This window comes from Camarhynchus parvulus, chromosome 4 (genome assembly GCF_901933205.1).
Source record: "Camarhynchus parvulus chromosome 4, STF_HiC, whole genome shotgun sequence".
Classification (NCBI taxonomy): Eukaryota; Metazoa; Chordata; class Aves; order Passeriformes; family Thraupidae; genus Camarhynchus; species Camarhynchus parvulus.
In genome coordinates this window covers 6,603,324-6,625,917 of record NC_044574.1, presented here as the reverse complement: position 1 = coordinate 6,625,917, position 22,594 = coordinate 6,603,324, and the positions used below count along the sequence as shown (strand labels likewise).

At 46.3% G+C, this 22,594-nt stretch overlaps 1 protein-coding gene across 1 annotated transcript in view; it reads right to left on the bottom strand.

The window, feature by feature from the left end:
* The window catches only part of FGFRL1 (fibroblast growth factor receptor like 1), a 164,304-nt gene extending 147,700 nt beyond the window's left edge, over positions 1-16,604 (bottom strand). Inside the window, 2 exon segments of the mRNA XM_030947861.1 lie at positions 14,950-15,057; positions 16,133-16,604. Of these exon segments, the coding sequence (XP_030803721.1) occupies positions 14,950-15,010 (61 nt within the window). The 5' untranslated portion in view covers positions 15,011-15,057; positions 16,133-16,604.
* Positions 16,605-22,594: the final 5,990 nt, after the last annotated feature.

Here is a 22,594-nt window from a genome sequence, read left to right as displayed (position 1 = left end):
GAAAAGCAGGGAGGACCCACTAAACCCAGAGTCTCCAGACAGCTCTCAGCGCCTGTCAAATGCTGGCTAAAAAATCCAAATAAAGACAAACACAAGCAGCCTTGATACCTTGTGTTATCTTTGCAGGCTGGCTGCTGCCTTATCAGCTCTGACAGAACCCAGCATTTAAGAAAAAAATCAGTAGTCTTTGGGTGGAAGTTAGTTCCTAAAAAAACACACAGCCAAATTGCTGGAAGTTGGTACAAGAGGAGAGGGTGAGTGGGTAAGAGACAGTCTGAAAGGCCCCACTATGGTCTTGCTGCTCCCTCCCAGAAAATACACTGCCATGTAAGATTTTCAATTATTTATTCCATAATTCACTCCTCATGTTTCACATCCACTGCACAGGCCAAGAGCTACAAGGGTGAACAATGGCTCCAAATGCTGCTTGCTCACATTAGGAATGAGAATGGAATGGAATTAGGATAATATCCAGGCAAAGCCACCAGCTCTTCATACCAGGTTTTCAAGCTCATCAGAAATGGATGAAGATCTTCTGATCACAACTGATGCTGGTCTTAATGTGCCACTGGCACTGCCACTGCCCTGATGGGGAAGATAAAGATGTTTTGTCTTCATTACCACTTAGAAAAAAGATGCTCTCTTTTTGGATAAAGTCTCTGTGCAAGGATTTGGATGTTAAGGAGCACTTTTATCATGAAAAGCAGAAGTTCTGTTTGCTCTCACACATACCTCACTGTGCATTTTGGCAGCCCCCTCACACAGGGGCTGGACTTTTCCTATGCAAAGGCGTGAATGTCCTGCTCTTGAAAAAGTTATAAAATAGTTATAAAACACCTTTGCTTGACATTAATTGATGGGTAGAATGAGTTAGCAAGAGAGGAGCTGTGTCAAAGCCAAGGGCTGCTTTTCAGAGTCTCATTTGTAATGTGACAAGGAGAACAGCTGGGGGAAGGAATCAGCCCCTTGTCAACCCCAGAGGGAAGGACAAACAGACAGACATTCCCTGGGGAGCTGCCCTGGCATTACAAGCCCCTCTGACAGAGGGTGAGTGGCTCTCTGCCTCTGACCTGACCCTTTCTCCCCCAGAGAGCCCTCACAAGTCTTCCTAAACAGCTAGCAAAACCTGAAGTGACACATCTGGGCTCCTGAAATGACCCTTTTTCTTTATTTTATTTTCAGTTTTTGCCCAAGATAACACTGCAGGGGAGGCAGAGGACCAAAGCAAAGGGAACTACAAGTGGAAGGTCCTCAGCAAGTATTTCTTTAAATACAAGAAATCTCCAGGTGTTTGAAGTATGTGCCCAAAAACTTGGAAAAATGGTGTCTGAGAACAGAGACTTCTCCAGTTGCAAAAGTGCATTGGAATCCTTGGGTTTGGACCTCCCCTTGTGTGCCTCCAGTGTTGTGCTGCATGGGTTCAGGGGATCCAAACTGGGATGAATTCAAATAGATGTGTCATACACTATTTTCCGTGTTTTATTTGACTTTAATTACTTCTTAGCAGTACTGCTATTTGAAAAAATCTTTCTCAATTGAGGGTGTTGGTTCTGCCTAGGGCTGCTTGGCCCTTTTCCACTGAAATGCCCTTTCAACAACCACCAGAAGCCTTTGCAAGAAAAACTGAAATCTTTTGGAAGATCTGTTTTTCTGTGACTGTGTGAAAATTTGCCTCTCTCAACTCTCTTTCCTTCTCCCAGATTTTAGGTTGGTTGTTATTTCCACCTTGCTAGAAAGTGGAAACCTGTGGTGGGCTCCAGCAGGATGTGGAGCAACACTTGGGAGCAGTCAGACCTTGCTGGTAGCATGGATGAAGACACTATGATGATGATGAGGATGATAAAACAGTAATAATGCCTGAATAATCTGTGTAATATTTTTTTTTTTAATTTAGGACTTTTGATGGTTGTTTCCATAAGCACGGTGTAATGCCATCTCTCCCTGAAGTCAATGGTGCCTTGTGCCCAGCAGAGAGGGGAAAACTGAACTTGCAGTTCACACACATGAGCCATGGTGGGTGCTCAGTGCAAGGCTCCAGCCTGTGCATGAACCAATGCTTGCATCTGTTTCACCCTGGGCACTGAAACAAGCTCTGGGGACAGAACTATTGGCCTGGTGGTTCTGTATTGTAGCAGCAGCAAGAAATCCTTATCAGGCAACATCTGCTTTGTACAGGGTGCAGAGGTACCTCACCATTCTGGGGGGTACACGGTAAATAAAACTCAGCTGACCAACGGGTCTGGCTTTGGAGGGGCCCTTTGTCAGAGTAAAACAAAGCCTCTCTCCAAAGAGCTGCTGCATTTAACACTGTAGCTGCCTGTTCTTCCTTCTGAGTTCGACAGCCCTTACCACAGCAACAGCACTTTGGTGCAATGAGGACTTCCAGGCACTAATACCAATCTAAAAAAAAAAAATAATAATAAAATCACACCAGCTATAATAACACCTTTGCCTTATGCTTTGTTCATTATATCAACCAAAATCTCTGCTCACTTGCTGACCTGCTCTCTGAGAACAATATTAAATATCTCAGATGTTGCAGTCCTCCTCAAGCTCTACATTAATAGCAAATACCCTCCAACACATGCCACAGACAGAAGGCCCTGAGTCAGTTTTAACACTGTGTTAATTACAGCAGAAAACCTGCTCAATTAATTTGTAGCGTTTTTCTTCTCCCTCAGACAAGTTATTGGGCTTGCAGTTTGGGGTTATTTTGCTCTTTATACTTTCTGCCTTACCCTAGCAGAGGTAAAAGGGAAAGCACCTGTAAGTACACAAAGAAAAATATCCAAATCAAAATGCCATTAAAATTCATTCAGGGTTACTCCTTGCTGCTGTTATTTCAGTTAGTGTTTGATAACTAAGCTGCTCCCTTTTTTTCTTTCAAACACTTGTCTCAGTGAAAGTCTGATGATGTTTTTCCTTCTGGAGAAAGAAACCCCAGAGATGTATTTTCAACCTCCCAGCTCAGTGTTTCTCAGATATTCTGAATAAGGCAGGGACTGTTGCCAAGATTCACATTTTCCCCAGATCACCATACAGCCTCACACTCTCAGTTTAAAGCCATCACAGATGCAGGGAAGGACCCTGGAGTGGTTTTTACTGCCCTGTTCCTGTTGTCCTTCTTGCAGCTTGTGAGCCAGCGTGGGAACCTACACTTGTCCCTCTTGCATTGCCCAAGAGGGACCCATTGTCCAGGTATGAGAAGGTTTGGCAGATTTTAAAGCATATTTTAAAAAAAGAAAAATTTTTCTGTCAATAGGTAGAGTTATTGAGTACCAGGTTCTGCTTTTCACACCTGTACCTGAGTTTAGTCTTCCAAGGCAGAGTAAACCCAGCAGCCTTCATATGGATACTGATACATACACCAGGATATCTCCCCTTTCCAAAAAACTGAATCAAGCCACAGCTTCTCCAGGGTGCTGGGTCATGTTTCAGAAGGTTAGACATGTGTCAATCACCCTTGGACAGAACTCCTGCACTGGTCAACATAAACATCCCCTTCCAGAAATCCCCGAAAAGTGTTGTTGATGCAGCCCTGCAGCGTTACCTGTTTAGCCTGCTGGCTCTCATTCTCCCTGGAAAAATATTTTCACCCACAGGGAATATTTTGGCCAAGTTATTTTCTCTGCCTTATTTTTGCAACCTGCTGAAGCAGTGCCAGTAGTCAGAAGTTCTGTAGAAACAAAGCCAAGCTTGAGGAGAAACTTCTGGGTGAAATCCCACATTCACCTTGGCTCCAGGGTGGATACACACTGTGCCTGGACCACAGGTAACACCTGGTCACCAGCAGCACTGGCTGCAGCCACCTTTAGCCACACCTGCTGCTGGGCTTCTCATGGAGCAGCTCCTTCCCTGCAGCAGGCAATGCCATAGGCAGGCCAGCAAACACTGACAGAATCAACTTGCCATTTTCCATTTCCCCAAAATGATCCTTCTGCCTCAGAAGACAAAAGCAGAGACAGAGGAAGGAAGGTATCACCCATTTCCCTACAAAATCCCTCCAAATTTCAAGGGATCATTGAGATAAACAGAAAATTGTCACAATGCAGAGTGTGAGAGATGCAATCTCCCGGTGCAGAAGGTCCAGCCACATGCTACCCCTGAGCTGAACCAAGAGCCAAACATGACTTTTCAGGCTTCACATTCACTGCCCCCAGGCTATGTTACATTTTGCCCTGTGGACCTTGATGCATTTGAGATTCCTAAAGAGTAATTTTATAAATGTCACCATAAATATCTAGTCCTTCAAAGTACTGAGCCTCCCTGCCATAAGTAGGAACAGAAGAAAGGACTTGCTGCCTGTAAGGACACTGAGATATTCCACAAGCTCAGCCCATGCTCCTCTAAGAATTTAAACCATCACATCTTTTTCCAGGTTGGCTTCCTGCCCAAGTTTCCTCCCCAAAACATCCAAAGCAAGGTCAGAGGAGCTCTCCCCCTGGCACAAGGGAGTTACCAGGCTGGGAGCAAAGGAGGACAAGGACAAGCCAGTGAAGGGGTCAAGTTCAGTCATCTTCAGCTGCCATGAAGTCACACCTGAGAAGGATTTACTGCCAGGATCTGAGTGGCTGCAGCCAGGAAAAGGAAGGGGAGTCCTATTTGTGCATTTAATGACCCAACTTAGCAGGACAGAAACCAAGTGCTTGACCTTTCTCAACATCATGTGAAGCAAATGCTCAATCTGACATGGCTCCAGCATTATCTACCAGGCACAGGTGCATGACTGCAATTAGAAATGACCAGCATTTCACACATAACAGCACCTTTCAACCCACCTCGGCCCATCCAAAACCATTCTGAGACTCAATTACCATTTTCTTTCCACCCAGCCTTCCCAGCTCCCTTGCCAGCTCGAGCAGCACCAAATAATTCCCCATGAAGTCTCACAGCTGTTATTTGAAAATTAAACTGGAAGTCACAACACCTCGCTGCAGGCTGGTAGATCTTACACTTGGCATTTGGCTTATCCCAACACCATTCCTCACCGCCACCCCTAAACCAACTTCCGTGGAGAACAATGCTGCTGGTTTGTGTCCACAAGAGATTTATTCCCCCCCTTCCAGCAGCTCACAATGCCCACACCTTCAAGGGGCAGTAGCTGCTTGAAGCAAAGGGTTCCTTCTGGTTTCTGGAAAGAAAAGGCTGCCCTCTATAATCAGGGTATTGTTCTCCCTAAATGGAGCCAGACTCTGTAAACAAGCTCCTCTGCACAGCCTGGGAGGGTGAATGCCAGCGTGTGTATACATACATGCAGGGAATGTGTCCTGTTCTGAACAACAGCAATGAATTAAATGAATTATGTTAATTCATTTCCTCTGCCTAAACAGTGCTAATAAGCTTCAGGAAAGGAGGAGGAAAAAGTAAACAAGAGTCCATTACAAAAAGGTGAGGGGGAGAGGTAACCAAATAACTCCACCAAATGTCTCCTCTGGGGAAGGACATTCACAGCTCAGACGGCTCCTCATAGCCCTCCCTCGGTCCTGCTGGAGGTAGAAATGTAACAGCAACAATTTCTTTTCTTTCCAAAGGTTTCAGCCTGTTTTCACGAGTTCAATCTTGTGAAATGGGAAATGAGCCCCCACCAGTGCCCTGATCCACAGTGCCTGCATCCCTCGGGGCTTTGCACTGCATGTGATGTGAGTGCTCCAGTGACCAAGCCAACATGAATAGTCAGAGCCTATTTGTGATTTTCTAACAGGAAAATAATTTCACTAAGCAAACTGCCATGCTTTGACTCAAAACCCTGATTAGCACAGTTTGAAAACAGGGCAGCATACTGTTCTGGGAATTAACTTGCTTGACCCCTAGTCTATAATGGCACTCAAATAATCTGTGAGTCAGACCAAGTTGAAAAACTCTTGGAAGACCACACTGAAAGAATTTACTGGATTTACTGGATTTTCTTGGATAAAAGAAAAATAAGCTTGGAACTCCACTTAGTCTGTGGCCTTCAGAAAGACAAGCTTTTTCTCCTGACAGTATCTAGAAGAGGAAGACTGCCTAAGCTGAGCAGCACTTTGTGGGTCTCTTTTTAATGTACTGGAAACTCTCAATAAATAGTCATATTTATTATAAATATGCAGGTCTATTGCTATGATTACTTTTGAGTAGCACCCTTGCAGTAGCTTTCTTCTTTGGTATTGATGGGAAAGTAAGGGACAGATTCCTAACCCTGTGAATCCACAATCCTCCTCCAAACAGGAATACTCAAGGGGAGGAGAGCCCTGAATTTAACTTCAATTTAAATATCCAAAGGCTACTTTACCAATTGCATACAAGGACTACTAGTCTGATGTTTCCAATGAACTTCCAAGGACAAAAATAAACCTGTGTAAATAACCATCACAAAATACTGCTTGAAATCCTCCAAATCCTTTGGCCTACTCCTGTTTGAGCAGGCAGGAAATCAAGAAAAGCATTCTGCTTTAGGAGTACAAGCAGGACTTTGCTCTGGTCTAGATAAAACACTGACCCATCCCCACCTTATGGTTTCTGCAGCTCCTGAGCAAAATGCTCCCACCAGCCTCCACTACTTCTTTGTATCTCAGAAACAAAAGCTGTGTGCTCAGAGCAAACACCTTCAGAGAACAAACCCAGCAATCAGCAATCAACTGTCCAAAGCCACTTCCCTGCATATGCAAATATCTCCCTAACAGGTTCATGATTCCTTGTCAATCAAACAAGGCAAAGTAAACACCTGCTTACTGTCCTGGCCATGACTAAGTTGAAAGTTTCACTCTCATTAGCCCTTAATGAAATTAGCCCTGGCAATACTGCATTTCTGATTGGCTGGGAATAGCAGGGAGGAGGAAAGATACTCATCAGCTCTGATCTGTTATTCTAGTTTTATATTAACTATTGCAGATCATGATGAACCCTCCCATGGTGTGGTGCCACCCTGCACAGAACTGAAACTCAGCCTGCTCTTATGAGGCTCCAGTTTCTGCTCTCTGGTAGGATTATATATTTAAATCCTACTCACACCTACTCAGCCACAACCTAAAGGGACTCTCACCTTTGTAATCCAACCCTGAACATTAAAATATGAAATGACTTATCAGAGCATGGAGCCTGATCTCCACATGCTGGAGGAGCTGTCAACTCCTGCACAGTTTTTCCATTTCAAACAGTCCAAAAATGCATTAAACACTTCCCAATATTACTTGTCTGGATAAAGTATTGCCACCAAAATGTTGTGTTAGTCTGCAGAAGAAGAGGGAAGATTTAGATGAGCAAGGTGGCTCACAGCACCCTCTCTCTGAAGGGTATCCACACCCTGCAGGAGCTAGAGCCACCAGTTTAATACTGACTGGTCAATGACAAACAAGCATCCTCCCTTCTTCCACAGAGTCTGGAGTATCCCTGGGGAGATATTCCACAGTGTTCAGAGGTTCATCCTGTTACTCATTAACCCTTCCATCCTTGACACGCAGTTCATACACCTGTAGCTCATCTGGCCCTTGCCATTGCTTAACCAGCAGTTACAGATGTGTTACAGATCTGTGCTAACAGATCTGAGAACAATCACAGAGAAAAATAGCTTCCTCTGTTACTCCAACTCACACAATTCTGCTAGAGAGGAAGGAGGAGGGAAAGAAACCTGTTCACAGTGCTCCAGCATCTGCAGCTGCCTAACTCCAGTGCTTTGGCTTGTGCAGCTTTGAGAGACTTGAACAGCTTTCCCTTTTCCCTTCTTTGTGGTTGATTTGGCCTTGCCCCATCCACTTCTGTCTAGAACAAAGGAGATTAAAATCCATACAAAGCAATAGTAAAACACAGCACAATGAAAGCACCCCTCTTACATTACAAGGCTTTTACTCAGAGTCACACATTGGCCAAAAGCCAATCAAGTCTCACACCTGTATGTGGGGGTACCTGGGAGGACACAAGAGACAAGAGAGCCACAGCACAGACTTGGAAAAGCTGCATCCCAACATCCCAGTCACACACTGCCTGCTCAAGATCCTCTCCCAGGCACCAGCAGGCCTCAAGAGCAGGGGTACACTAATTAATCTGGACTAAATTTTATCTTGGAGGTTGGCTAACACATTTCCCACTACATTCCTCTCCAGCTTTTCCCCTCTCCCATATCTTGGGCAGAACTAACAAGCCCAAAGTTACCACAGAGAAGTTGTGCCAGTCCACATTAACACCTGACTCTTAAGGTTATCAGGTCAGGGGATATGTGGAACAAACCTAGCAAGGAGAATGGGAATTTCTAAAAATGCCTATTGCACAAATTAAGTCCACATTTCCCTATTTGTCTGCTGTTCCTGTGTTTTTATCTGACAGGCACAAATACTGACAGCTCCTAAAATACCCACCCAAGTCAATGCCACCCAAGTGGCATCTAGGGTATAACACCTCCAGCATTACTCACTTGACTGGATACCCAAGATTGTGTGAATCTCTCATGAAAGAAATTTACCACCTATGGGAAGAAATTATTCTGTGTCCCATCAAGCTGGAAACCACTTGTAGAGAAGCTGAGCATAAAGGTGCAGCCATCCTGAGAAACATTAACCTGCTCCAAGGAGCCTCTGTTCCCAATTTACATTTTTCTTCTTTCCTTAGTGAAGCTCAAAGTGAGTTTGAACACTTAATGGAAGAAGTAGCCTGGAGTTATTGGCTGAATTTCTTTGTGAAAATTGGAGTGGTTGGGATGAAATAACACTGTCAGGCTCCTTACAGAGACACTGTGTCTCTGCTGTGATACCAAAGGGACACTGAGTAATCAGAGCAACCAACCAAACTCCACACAGCCCAGGTTTATTTGACTGGGAAGGGGAGGGAAAAAAAAAATCAGAGATAGGAATGGATTTAGCAACAAACTGCATACACTCACTTATTAAATAACAGGCAATTTTTGAGCCCATCCAGACCCAGAACACTGCCCACAGGATGGCTCTCTGTCTTTAGGGATAAACCCCTCTGCAGCAACCCAAAGTTTAAGCAGTGAATTTCCAGTTTTCAGCCCTGGCAGCGCACGCTCCACCCATCAGTCAGAGCTGGCAGTCAGTAGCAGCAAAATGTGCTTTTCTAGAATAAAAAATGTGAGTCCAAGCCATGCAGTCAAGCAGGCTAGTGGCACACTTAGCCCACATCCCCCCTGGTGTCACACATGAGGTGGGTATCACAGATAATCTAAGTCATCCTTCAGGGATGGATCCAAAGCCTATGGGAGTGAGTAGGAGTCACAGCACCAACACTCTCAGGTTCTGAATCAGGTCCTAACCTGTCACAACTGGCATGGGGTGCATCTGCCTATCTCATACGACATCAGGACAGCACAATCAGATTAATCAAGCTTGCTTTTGGAAATATTTTTCTTTTACCATAGTACCACAATTGCTATGACAGAGCAGCAGACTGAACAGACTTGCATCAGACAGAGGTGTTTGGAACTTCTGCATTCACACTGGCTCCACTCTCAGAAAGTCCTTTATGTGACCAAAAATGTTTCATCTTGCTGCAAAAGATTAGAACAGGTAAACACAGCTAAATAGGTATGGGGGCATTCTTACCAGAGAAAGCTCCAAGTAAAGGCTGATTACAGAGAAAAAGACAAGGAATAGAAATCCAAATTAAATGTTCCAAACAATATCAAATGCATTTTAGTGTGAGCAGCCCACCAGAAAATACAGGAAGACGTCAGATGAAAGACAAATTACTTGAAGCAAGACAAAATGAGGAGAGTAATGAAAGAAATATAAGAAAAGAGCATTTCCACCAACTCCTGTAATGCTGGGATACATCTGCACAGATCCTTTTGGCAGCTTGGTTTTACAAGTCACTGCAGACACAAGTAGGAGCTTCACATCTTAGGAAAATCAGCTGCACCAGTTCAAATCTCACTGGATAAATAAAGCTATGACTAAAGGTTGTTGAGTTCCTTTTAATTCAACCTAGGAAAAAGAGGATCTCTGCATTGTTATTTTCCTCCTTCAGTGGAAATTTTTATCTCTTCCAGTAATTAATCCAAAAATGCACAGGCAGAGTGTACTGCACTCACACTCTCCCATGACGAATGTTGTGCACCCAGATGTATCAGTGTCACTTATGGTGAGACAGACACTCAAAAAGGAATTATCAGAGAGGATATTGGAAAAGATCAGGTCTATCAGCCAATTCATGTCAAATGAAAAGCTTCAGCTTTAGTTAATAAATTGGTACCAATGGCACCAAATCTTGAAAAGGGAGTCCCTACTTGCTAGCAAGTGTCACTTCTTTCTCAATTTCAAATTATGTTTTTTCCTGAAAAATACACTTTCCTGTAATATCTCAAGCCCCACCTCATGGCATATGAAAGTTGCTTCTGTGGCTAAGACTCAGGCTTTGGAGTCCAGCCTTTGCTGCGTGCAAGCTCATCCCAGAAAAGAGACATTTGGATTTGCTGCTTGCGTCTTTTAATGAAGGTCAAAGAAACATATGGACTTGAAAAACAGAGTTATAAAAACTTTAGGGAAAATCTAGATGTATTCGAGCAATTTGCTGAGTTTTGTAATATTCCTAATTAAAAACAAATAAAATCAACCCTAATTTTCCAGTATGACGCACACTGAATTTTATGTTTAAACTCGGCCACAATTTAAAGCGGCCGACGGCCTCAGACGAAGGGAGGAACCAGCATTTAAAAAAATAACCAGGATTTTCTTAGGTCGTCATGTTGACTCTAGGTACAAGTCATACTGACAGATTATTCATGAGCAAGTTCCCCAAGAGCAATATACAAAAAAATGCTCCAAACTTCTCCAGAAGATGTGCTGTGACTTCCATAAAATCTGAATCAGGCTGTTAGATCTGAACATGCTTCTCTTTCACAAGCGAGAAATTACCTAATCATTCTATCTGGTAACAACCACTCAACAAGAATAAAGGTGTAAAACAGAAGCCAGTAACCATCTCTGTCACATTAGCATTATTTATATTTTCTGTGCTTATTGAAGGACTCTTATAAACCCTAAAGTTCACTCTTATAAACCCCAAAGTTACAGAATGGAAATTCTGTTCATTAGAACAAGGAACTCAACTTCCAAGAAATAAAAAAACACTTCTAGCAACCTATTCCCTTTTCTTCAACATTAAGAGAAACCAAAATGGCACATAACATTATTTCTGCATGAAACCATTGAATGTTGACATGGCCCAATCAGCAAATTCCCTGTAAAGCAGACACCAAGCAGGTTTGCAAGCCAAGGTCGCACAGAGAAGTGCCAGAACAGAAAGCAATTAAGGTCCCGTTCTTCCCCTCCCTACGCAATGCACCGAAAATGAAATCAACATCCAAACTAATTAGTTTCCAGCAGAATATCAGTTTACTTGCTCACAGGAGAGTGGTTACTGCTCTTACCAAAAACTTCTGAACATACCATGCAAAATCTTGCTTAAGCCACGGGTCCAAGCCAGGCACATCCCAACGTTACCATATACGGTCACCAAGGCGAATATGATGGCAACTTGACAGATTTGGAACAAATATTGCGTTGTCGGTCACTGAGATAACACAGGCAGGAAAATATCAGACTGTATTACCTGTATCCAGCTGGAGGTGTGGCGTGGCAGGAGCTACATTGCTGCAGGACATAGTCACTAAAGGTTAGTGACCCAGGATGGCATTAATCCCTGCAGAGGAGGGCCAGGGCAGGACACTGAAGACTTTTATGCCCTGTATGGGGCTGCTTGGAGAGAGAAGGAATGGAATAACACGAGGGATGAGCTGCTGGACCTGCACTGTTATCCCAGGTTCAGAGCAGGCATTATCTGTCGAGGCTGGGAACCAAGCTGAAGCTGCCAGGCTGAAGCCCCAAACCTTGGCTGTCAGCTGGAAGGCACAGTCCCTCTTAGAAAACCACAGCACTCTCAGGTTTTGTTCTCCAAGAGTGGGTTTTGAGCACACAGGCGTGCTAGTCTTCAGCCACAAGGGAAAGAAGGGGCTTGGATATCTACCAAAATAGCTCCCGAGGAAGACTTTTTTGGTACAGGCTCCCTTTAGGAGATCCTTAGCCTGGAATAAGATTGGCCACTGAGAGTTATTCTAGACTAAGTTTTTTGGAAGGGTTATTCCAGTGCATTTGCAGGTGTACACAAGCCCTTAGTCAAAGTCTTTCAACCCAAAAGCATTAGTTCAAACACAGGCAGAGCTATCTCACCCCTAATCCCTTCAAACACAGACAGCTCTACCACCTGTACCTCTCAAATCAGACCAGCTCTCTGTTTTGCCTGGATACTTCAGAGGTACTGCCTCTTTCTTAAGAGTTTATCTTGGTTTGCTAAGATATTCCCTTTTTTACAGTGTCTTCTACATAAGTGATGAGATACATTGGTGGGATGGAGCCAGCAGGAACAGATCCGGCCGTGGAAAAATGGCCCTTTTTGCTGGGAGGTGGAAAAAAAAACCCTGCTAAACCCAATCAGTCATTCCTGCAGGGCCCTTTGCCTTAAAAGGTGTCACCTAAATAAAGATGTAAAAATAATACAACGTAACATTTAATGCAAGATTACAGCTGAACATTCAACTGTCAGGAAATATCAAAGCTGAAGCGCGTGGGCAACTTAACTCTGCCCCCTTGTGCAGATGCACCACGGCACAGCCCTTGCCCAAGCACAGGCTCAGCATTCAGTCAGCTTCAAATTAATGCCCTAATTACAGCATAACCTACTTTTGCCTAAAATGAGTAGAAAAGAAGGACCATTACTTTCCCAGAGAGCCTCCTCAGCCACTTCCTCACTTGATCACCAGCCAGCAGGCACCTATTGAACTTCTGATGCCTCGGATCAGGAGGTGCTGGCACACTTCAGGCCACACATGTCTAACCTGCAATCAGGACACAGATATGAAATGCTGTTTGACCAAAACAAAGAGCCCTTCTTCCTCCAGAGAGGAGCCTCACGACCTCAGGCTGAGACTTGGCTGAAGGACTGCCTATAAAACCTGAGCGACTGCAGCAGGTAACGCTTACACATCTCCAGCGGCCAAAGCCCTCGTACGAGGCGTTCAGAAAAACTCTCCAGGCACATGAAAAGCCTGGCACATTTTTCCAAGAACCTGAAATTATCCCAATGTAAACACCTAACAATTGGAGATAACTGTCAGCACAAAAATTCAAAGTTCTGGGAAGTGTCTCATCTCTGCTCACAAGTTTGATCTTCCATCTACCTCCTTCATTATCAAAAATGTTCTCCTTCTTAAGGAGGTCTAAAGCAGGACTTAAATGTCAGAATTTTGTCTCTGTTGTCACAGCAATGACTCTTTTTTCTTCTCTGCTTCCCCTCTCTTAAACCAGCACATGAATGAATGACATTTTTCATGGGTTCAGCCCTGGCTTTTAACCTCTATTTCTTGGTAATTTTAAACAACCAGAACCGTCTCTCCATACACTTACAGGATGGGTCTTTCCAGCTCTAAAAAGTGTTCAAATAATCCAACTTCCAATACGATCCTATCAAAATTATATTTAAAAGACCTTTCCACAAGAAAAATAATCATGTCCTGAAATTACTGCTGTTAATTTTCTGTCACTTCTTCACATGACAACAGCCCACAGTGCTTCACTTTCCAAGGGCAGTAAGTGTAAGAGCAAGACAATTACAAACCAAATTTAAACAGGGTCAACCAGTAAAGGAGCCGATACTCAGCTCACATCAGAGACAAGAATCTTTTTGTCTTCTCCTGCCCACTTCAGATCTTTTCCGGAACTCCACCAACTTCTCAGGTCCATTGCAATAAAATACATCCATGAAGTCATCTTAATTCACACGCTGCTGCCCATCGCCCACAACTTAAACTGAGTCTCCATTGTAAGCCTTGCCTGGAATTCAGACTTGAAGGAATTACAGCCTACATACTGTTTTCTTTTTCATTCAGCTTCCAGCCAAATCATTTTATAGTGCTTTTGCCTCCATAAAATATTTGCTTGAGAGCCAATGCCAAAAAGAAAAAAAAAAAAGCAGTTCACTAAACCAAACTTGAGTTTTCAGAGTAATTCTCTCCCTCTCCTTTCCCACCCTCACCCCCAAGATTTATTTTTGGCAAGTTACAGCCCAAGTGAAGGGCAAGTTTAAACCTTTTAATTCACAAGTCCTTCACACTGGACAACTTCAAGGTCTTATAGCAATTCACAAAACTCTGAGACTGTTGGGAATTGCAGCTGGAGCAATCTGCATCCTAAAGTTGTACCCCTATTCTCCTGGAATTCTCCCCTACTTTGTGACCAGAGGCAGGTGAGCTGAAATCCTGGATTCCCATTCAGGCTTTCTAAGGACAGCAGCCACCAAGGTACAACACAGGCAAAGTGCAGGAAGCGCCACTGCTCCTTGCACTCTGATCCCAGAGCTTTGCTAAAAGCACCTTGCCATAAAGAAACTTTTTTTTTCCTACCCCCATCATTCCCAGGTCAACGTATTTCAATTTGCCTCTGGAAGGGTAACCTGTTTATTGAAATCTGATCAACTGCTGGAGCCTCAGCGCTAAAATACGCTCTCGCTGTTGGGAACTGTCATTTGTCTGTCACCGGGGAAGTTAATGGATGTGTTTGTTTAGTTTGTAAGTGGGAATACACAGGGCAGAGGCTGGAGGGATTACAGGAGGGGAGAGGTATTTCTGATCCACAGAGGAATGCAGTTGCTTTTCTTTAAAATTGTCTGTGTATTTTTACACAGGCACCAGAAAAGCCCCTGGAAGTTCACCTGTGCCTCAGAGACCTCAGCAAAGCCGCAGTGACCGCGCTCCATCCCAAACGCTGGCCCCGAACCACGCAGGTAAGGAGAGGCACACGTGGGCACGAGCCTGCACCTCTGTGCAGATAAAAATGTGCAGGGGACGAGTCCCTGCTGACAGCAACTCCCCTGGAGGGTCCCTCCAGGGGCACCACGGGTGTTATCAGAGCCCATGGAGCAGAGGGAAGGGACAGAGTCACAGGGTGATCACACCAAGCACGGTGCCCTTACCTCTCGCTGAGTCCGAAAATGCAATTATCCCTGCCAAAAGGAGCGCCAGCTGCAATTCCATTTTGAAAACCAGATCCCGCCGTATCGCACAGGCTACTGTCCTCAGACCTGGAGGCAGGAAAAAGGAGAGCAAAATAGTTACTGGGGGAAAAAAACCCTGAACAACCCTCAACTTTGCAGAGTTCTAAATCCTATTGAGAAGACTGGCAAGAAGAAACAGCAAATGAAAGAGCAACGTACTTGTAATTCATTCCTTGGTGTTCAGTGAGTAAAACTTTGCCCTCCTCTCTGCTTTAGACTGATATAAATCAAGAACCCATTGAGGCCAGTAAGCTCCTCTAAGTTTACGGTTAATGCATAATTCTTTAGTATCCTGTACAGAACCAGTCTGGAAGGCAAACAAAACGCTAGCAAGTGGCCATAAAACAAGATTTCAGGTTAACAATTTGCGGAGGAACTTGGTGGAAGGAGGAGGAGGAATGTTACCTCTCCCATCAGCAGCCCAGAAAACTTTGTGTTGCTGCTCCAGTGCCCCTCAGCCAGGCTCCGCTCTGGGTACGCGCCTTCTTCCACTCCGAGACCTATCTGTACAGCACTGATTCCTCCTGTCCTCCTCTTCCCCCGCACCCACCTCCGGCACACTCTCCCCCACCAACAGCCCCACTTGTTTCCGTGGGCTCCAGAGGTGCGTCCCAAAGCGCAACCGCACTTAATTACCCAGATTCTTGAAGATGCCTTCGCTGCGATACGCGCGCCCGGGGAAGATCAGGTTTACATTAATTACACCCCATTCTCCTCCTAAAACTCTCACTCTCTAAACACTGTCTGGATTCCTCACCCTTGTAAACTCCCCGCTTTAAACACCCCGTGCCCCCAGGACACACAACAAGCCGCGTACAGCATCCAGCACGGCGAACACGGCCGCTCCGCCGTTCGCTCCGCCGTTCGCGGCGGGCAGCGGCAGCGGGGGGAGCCGGGGCTGCCAGGGGCGCCGGGGCTCGGCGGTAACGGGATATTCGCCGCCGGGAGTCGGGGTCGCGGAAGGGAGGGACGCGCGGGGGGACACCCGGCGCGATGCCACCTGGTGCTGCCCCGCGCCCCGGGGCTGCGCCGGCGGCTCCCAGCTGTGCGGGGACACCGGCGGCGGGGCGTCCCGCGGTGTCCCGGCGCGGGGGACACTTACCTCGGCTGCTGCGGGCTCTAACACCGCGCGCTGGAGCCCATCCCCGCCGCTCGCCGCCTCATGCCCTCCGCGGCCACGGCGCCCGGCGGGCGCTCCGCCGCCGGCCTCTACCTCATGCCCCCCTCCCCGGGGTGGCGGGGGCTGCCTGGGGGTGCCCTCCCCACGGAGCGGCTCTGCCCCTTCACCGGCTTTTTAACAACCTCCCCCCTTCGCCCCCGCGGGCGATTTTTTTCTACTCGAGAGTCACGGGCGAGGAGGTCAGGGAAAGGGGGAAACCTTGTAAATTATTTTTTTCCTGCTTTCCGGGCCGGGCTGAGCGTGTGTGTGCGGGGAGGGACAGCGGGGACCTGCCAGAGCCTCCGGGGCTCCGCGCCGCGGGATGCCCGGTGATGCCGTCCGGCGGCTCGCCCAGCCGGAATCCCGTTTAAGGAGCGAGGGGAGGAGGGGAAAGGGGCTGGGGAAGGGGAGGGAAGGGGGGGAGAGCCGGGGAGAGAGAAACCGGCGATAAAGCAACTTTCCCTGCAGGGCTTTGTGGCGGTGGGGGCCGAGCCGCCGCGGAGGGCGGCGCGGGGCCGCCCCGCTCCAAACTTCGCACCAATCCTCGGGAGCCCCCGGCAGCCCCCGCCCTCCGCCGGCCCCGCTCCCCTTAACCCTTTGCGGGCGGCTGCGGAGCGCCCGGAGCGGGTCCCGCAGTCCCCGCCGCAGCCGAGCCCGGCACCCCCGGCGCTGCGGTGCCGACATCGCCGTGCCCCGGAGCGGTGCCCTCCCCGCACCCCCGTAAGCCCAGCGGCCGTGCAGACCTCCGACCCCGCAGCCCAGAACCCGTCCCGGCCAAAGCGCCCCTCTGCCCGGGCCAGGAGAGAGCCCCGGCCGTGCGAACGCACCGCGCCGGCTGCCCCGTTCTGATCTCTCGGCTTGGATGCAAATGATGCCAGAAAGAAGCTGGTCTGAACTAAACTAAACCAAGTGGAAAATAAACTGTGGAGATGCCAGTTCCTTATATTAACTGTTACAATTATTTATTATTTACTTTCAAACGCGACTCGGCTGATGCATCCGCTCTTTACAGCAAATCACTGTTCATACAGGATCAAAACCAACCTGGCAGAATTCACCAAACAGACTAAACAAACGACAAGAAAAAATACTGTCTCAATGGCTAAACTTTCTGTATCTCAAAAGAAATGTCATTACTGTTGATGTTATAGTTTCTTAGATCTCTTACTTGATATGCTCCAGCATGAAGACCTCCTGGAAAACAAAGTTGTCTCAGTACTTGTTCAATGTGATAGGCACCAGGAGAATGCCTAAACCCAAGCCAAGAATTAGTTTGAACATCTGTCTTATCTTTTTTGTTAGGATTATGAAATCACACCCTCTATTTTTTATTGTTATTACTAAATATTTTTACTGAGTGGTTCCTGACAGCATTAAATCTTGATACACAAAAGCAATGTGAAAAACATGTAAGACTAAACATATAAACCCCTTGACCCAGAAACAAAGTGGCTGACAATACTGTTTTTGTATTTTACATATTTATATCATCGTTTTTATCATTAAAGTTAATTCAGCTGAGAAGTCCCAGATGGACTCCTCCTCCTATCAGGCAGTAACTTCAGCCTCACTGATTTCAAAGACAGTGTTGACTGAGGGAAACCTTCAGGACTTAATCTACATGGTCATGTTCATGCCATGCCTTCTGACAAAATCACTCTAACTTGCAGCAGCAGGAGAGCTCATCTTCACTCTACATCTCAGGGCATGATGTGTAAAACACCTCTTTGTAACATTTCCCAGCCATTTCATCCCAAAGGAGTCAAGGTCTTTGTCCCAAGGACATCACCACACAGGTGATCCAGCCCTAAAACCATTTACACAACCTGTGTTTCCGTGCAGACTGAAGTCCCAAGCAGCCTCAGTTCTGGTGCAGATGTGGGACATTGGTTCATGGGCAGGTTCCCACCAGGTTAGAGAGACCTGGCTGAGCTCCTACTCCAAGTCTTGTTTTTTGAATCATGCACAGAGACCAAGGCTAAAATCCCAGATGCACCATGGCTGTCTTGTCTCAGACTGCCTAGACTTGGATGAGCTCTCTCTGGGCCTCAAACAGCTCTGAAAGAAAAGATCTTCCAATCCAGGCTGTGCCCAAGCCCAGCACCGAGCACCCAGCTCAGGTTGGACACAGAGGACAAAAATCCCCTGATGGATCCATTCCTTCCATCCTCACTTCCTTATTGAAAATCACGTGTGTGCCTTTGGAGGCTCCAACATCTCCCAGATTGAGAATTTCTCCTCGCAGTACAACTATTAAGCAGCAAAATCTCTCCTGCAGCCTTCCATCAGTGTGAAGTTCTGGGAGATGAAGGATTACAGAGGTGGTACACAAGAAGTTAAAATTTATTCAGGTGCCTCAACACCTTCAGATGCCCTTTAAGCCCCTTCCTTAGGCATACAGAAGCTTTTTAAGAATATGATTCCAAGTGATGTTGCAAAGGGATTACATGGGGCAGGGAATGGAGCCCACATCTTCCATACCCCAGGCTAAAATAAACCTTTCTGAAATCAAAATTTCAGCACTATTTTTTAATTTTTTTTCAGGGGCCTGAAGGAAAGTCTGAAGCCATGCTATAGGCTTCATCCATCTCAGTCCCAATACCATAGCAGAGGAATAAATGTAAAATATTGATACAAGAAAAATAATTAATATTTCTGAAACAGCTCCTAGTTTATCAGAAACAAAATCTTGTGTTGTTTTCCCAACACTTCTACCTAAAAAAGGAAACATGCAGAGCTGTGTTTTTCTTCTGGGCTGGCTGTAATTTGCAGGATGATTGAGTAGTCTGAAAGTCAACAGCCCCAGTTTGCTCCTGCACCCCCCCGGTCCTGAGACAAGGCTGTGGGAAAACAGCTTTCTGGAGCTGACAAACAAAAACAAATGCTAAGCAACGAAATACAAAATCTGTGTCTCCACATGGCCTGAGAAGCAGCCTAACAGTCCATTTGTATCCAGTTGTCCCCAAAGCCCTGTTTCCGTACCATGGCTTTTCAAATTTTGCATAGCTGTGATGGTCTAGTGAACATCCATCCCCAGAGTGACTTTCCTTATGTCTCCAAAACCACAAGCTGGATTTTTCCCAGCTTTTTTACCTCTTTTCTCCCAGGAGCTGCTCACCTCCTCTATCCCAGAACTCCATTCCCCCGCATTTTCTCTCTTCCAACTTTGCCGTTCGGCCTTTTCCTTTCCCCCTGCAGATGACCTGGGAGAGGCAGCACCTTCAGACTGTAATTCCTGACCTGTTCCAGTGATTTTTTTTCCAACTGCAGGTGGCAGCCACGCAGCCAGATTGCCCAGCGCTCCAAGGGACTCGGGCTGGCAGCGGTGCCTTGCCCGGGGAGCACGGGGCCCGTGGCACGGCTCCATGGGGACATGCCACCGGAGCTCCATGGGGACATGCCATGCCACCAGGCACAGCAGGGCGTGCGGGGCTGGGCGGCTCCGCGCAGCTGACGGAGCACGTGAAGGTGATGGAAGGGCATGACCAGGATTAGCACATTCCCTCCACCTGCCACCCAGTCCCTGCAGCCCTCCTCTAGTTACCCAGCCACGTGGGGTCAACCTGAGCATCCCTCCCGGATGCCTGGGCAAAGGGACTGCTGTGGATGCAGGGAAGGGTAAGTATCCTGGTTGATGGGGCAGAGGGCAGGTTTTCCTGGGTGGATCAGCTCTGATAAAGCATTTGGTGTGTGGCAAGGACAGCACAGAAAATGTCACATGAAATGAAAATTCTCCTGGGAAGACCAGGAGCGCAAAACACACTTTTCCATTTACACAACACCAGAGTCACTGCACTGCTCCATCTGGGTCTATAGCTAAGGCTGAAACGGTGTTTTTCAGAGAAAGCAGTGTGGTATGAGAGCAGAATCTCTGCCTTCCCTATATGTGGTAGCTGAGACCCAGCTATAACCTAGATAACATTTAGGGAGGATGAACGGGCAGATGGAAAGATCAAACAGGGTGATACAGTGCTGAAATCTATGTCACATGTAAATATACATTTAGTCCCTTAGAGTAGATCTGCTCTAAGTGGTGTTGCAAAGAAACAAATGGTTCATCATATGCATATGGTTCACTTTTATACATGAAGCATGAATGCCAATGTTTGACAGAGGGAAAGGGTGGTAACAGGGTTAGATGTCCAGTCATCCAAACCTTGGGTTCCTGTGCAGAATGCTGGAAGGTCCCACTTCCCCATGGCCAGGGCTTTCATGGCTTTCCACAGGCACAAATGATCCCTCTGCTACCTTGTGATCTCTGATCACTGTGCAGATCAGAGATCTCTGTGATCTCTGTGTTGGTCCGAAGCACCACCAGGAGAGAGTTCCCAGCCCTTGCACCGAGGACGGGTCGCACACACTGCCCAGCCTGGCTGTGCCTGGAGAATGTGCTTGGATTTCTCACTGCTGCTAAATCTGCACATGACAGCATCTGCAGGCAATCATTTCCACCATTCCCAGTTGGGCAGGAGGCCCTGTCTCTCTTGGCCAGGTTGGGCACGCTGTGTCAGCGCTCCCTGGCACCGGGGAAACGTGACAGCCCTGAGCAGAGTCCAAGGGGTGCTCGGGGAATGCCAGCCCAGCCCAGCCAGCCCAGCCCAGCCCAGGAGGATGCATCTCTCTGGCAGTATGAGTCCCTCACGCTGCCTTCCCAGCAGCTGCCAAATGAACTTCAAGGTCTCAGTGCCTGGGACACACTACTCAGCTGCTTAGCTCATGTCTCCAAGGTGGGTGACAGCAGAAGAAAACTCCTTGCTCCAGGCTAAGCTGAACTCTCCTGCTGAAGGCAAAACTCACTTGTGCAGGAGAAACAGCATCCCAAACAGCACCATGAAGTACAGACCAATATTTCCTGGGTGCCAGCTTCAGACAACCTTCTCTGCTTCAAAAGGGTATATCAGAAGGTCCTAGTGTAATAAAACAGTACAATCCACGCAAAATTCTCCTTCCTTGCAGGAAAGGTAAGAAAAAGGAAGGGGTTTAGGTGGAAGAACACACAGAAGGTTTTAGACACACAGGGCCCAGACGTCATCTGCTTTTTCTCACTTCTTTCAGTAGATCTAAGAAAAGATACAACATTTCCAACAAAATCTGATTGCCTTCTACCCAACAACTACACCATGATCACAGGAATAAACCACATCTGAGCACCATTTCCTCGCTCCTGGAAGGTGCTCACCTGTTCAAGATGAAGAATATGGTACAAAAAGTTTGTGGCAGACTAGTTTGCCATTTGTTTAAAAGAGTTATACTCCTCCTTTTGTTAATTGTATCTCATTACTCTTTTTCGTATCCCTTTGCATCACTCTCTGCTTCTTTCCACTCTTAAACATTGAAGGCAGTTCTGTAACTCTGCGGTTGTTCAAACTACAAGTAGTTAAAGTTTCCAAATGTTCTCCATAAACACATCCTTCCTCAGGCCCCTTATCCTTTATATCACTCAACACTGGTTTCTTGGAGTCAGTCTGACACTGATGTATGAAGGATTTGATTTTGCTTTCCTTCTACATCTGGCTAGAACAAGAATAATCCCACTGGAGCCATTGGAATCATTCTAAGTGAGAAAAAAAACCTGATCAAACCAACAGACTCATATGAGCAGCCACTATTCAGTCCAGGTAGGCTGAGCTGAAGACTGAATTTGCAACCTTTGAATCCAAATATCTCATTCTGGGAGGAGACCACAATTTTGAAGGCTTAAATCTCCTCCAACTGCTTCCTCACATCATCCTCCTGTTCAAGGAAATTTGTACACATGCTGGTTTAGCAAACAAATGCAGCAAACATGAAAGAAGAGTTGCGAAAAATAACAAAAAAAGAAAAAAGCCCAATATCAACAGACGGAATGAAAAACAGAAATGTCAAGTATTAAGTGCTGAACAGACGTGAGGAATGTTAAGGGAAACTGTTTCGGGATTTATGTTCACAAAAATAAGACAACTTCCCAAACTATTTCCTTTCAAATCTCTCAGTATTTTCCATAAATTCTGTGTGCATGTGTGGTGCTCTCTGATAACATACAAATCTGCATGCATAAACTGTTTTGAAATGTTTGTACAGTTTCATCCAAAAATATGACTATATGTTTGTGTTTTAATTGTCAGCAATGGCAGATTAGGCAAGAGCCACATGCATCATGTCAGGGGCACTGACTAAGTTTAGGTGGTACAAGCACAACCTCCCCCCTTTCTGGCTGGGTCTTGATAACAAAGAGAAACCAAATTATCTGAAGGACGAACCTGCAGGAAAGCAGCAGCACAGCCCCTGCTCTCAGTGGCCAGGGTGCTGGCCCAGACAAACCCCCTGAAACCAATAAAGCCATTGCAGATTCATGCAATTGTAACCAATAGCAGAAATTTGCTGATTTCCAGGTCACACATCAGAGTTTTTGCAACTCTGCAAAAA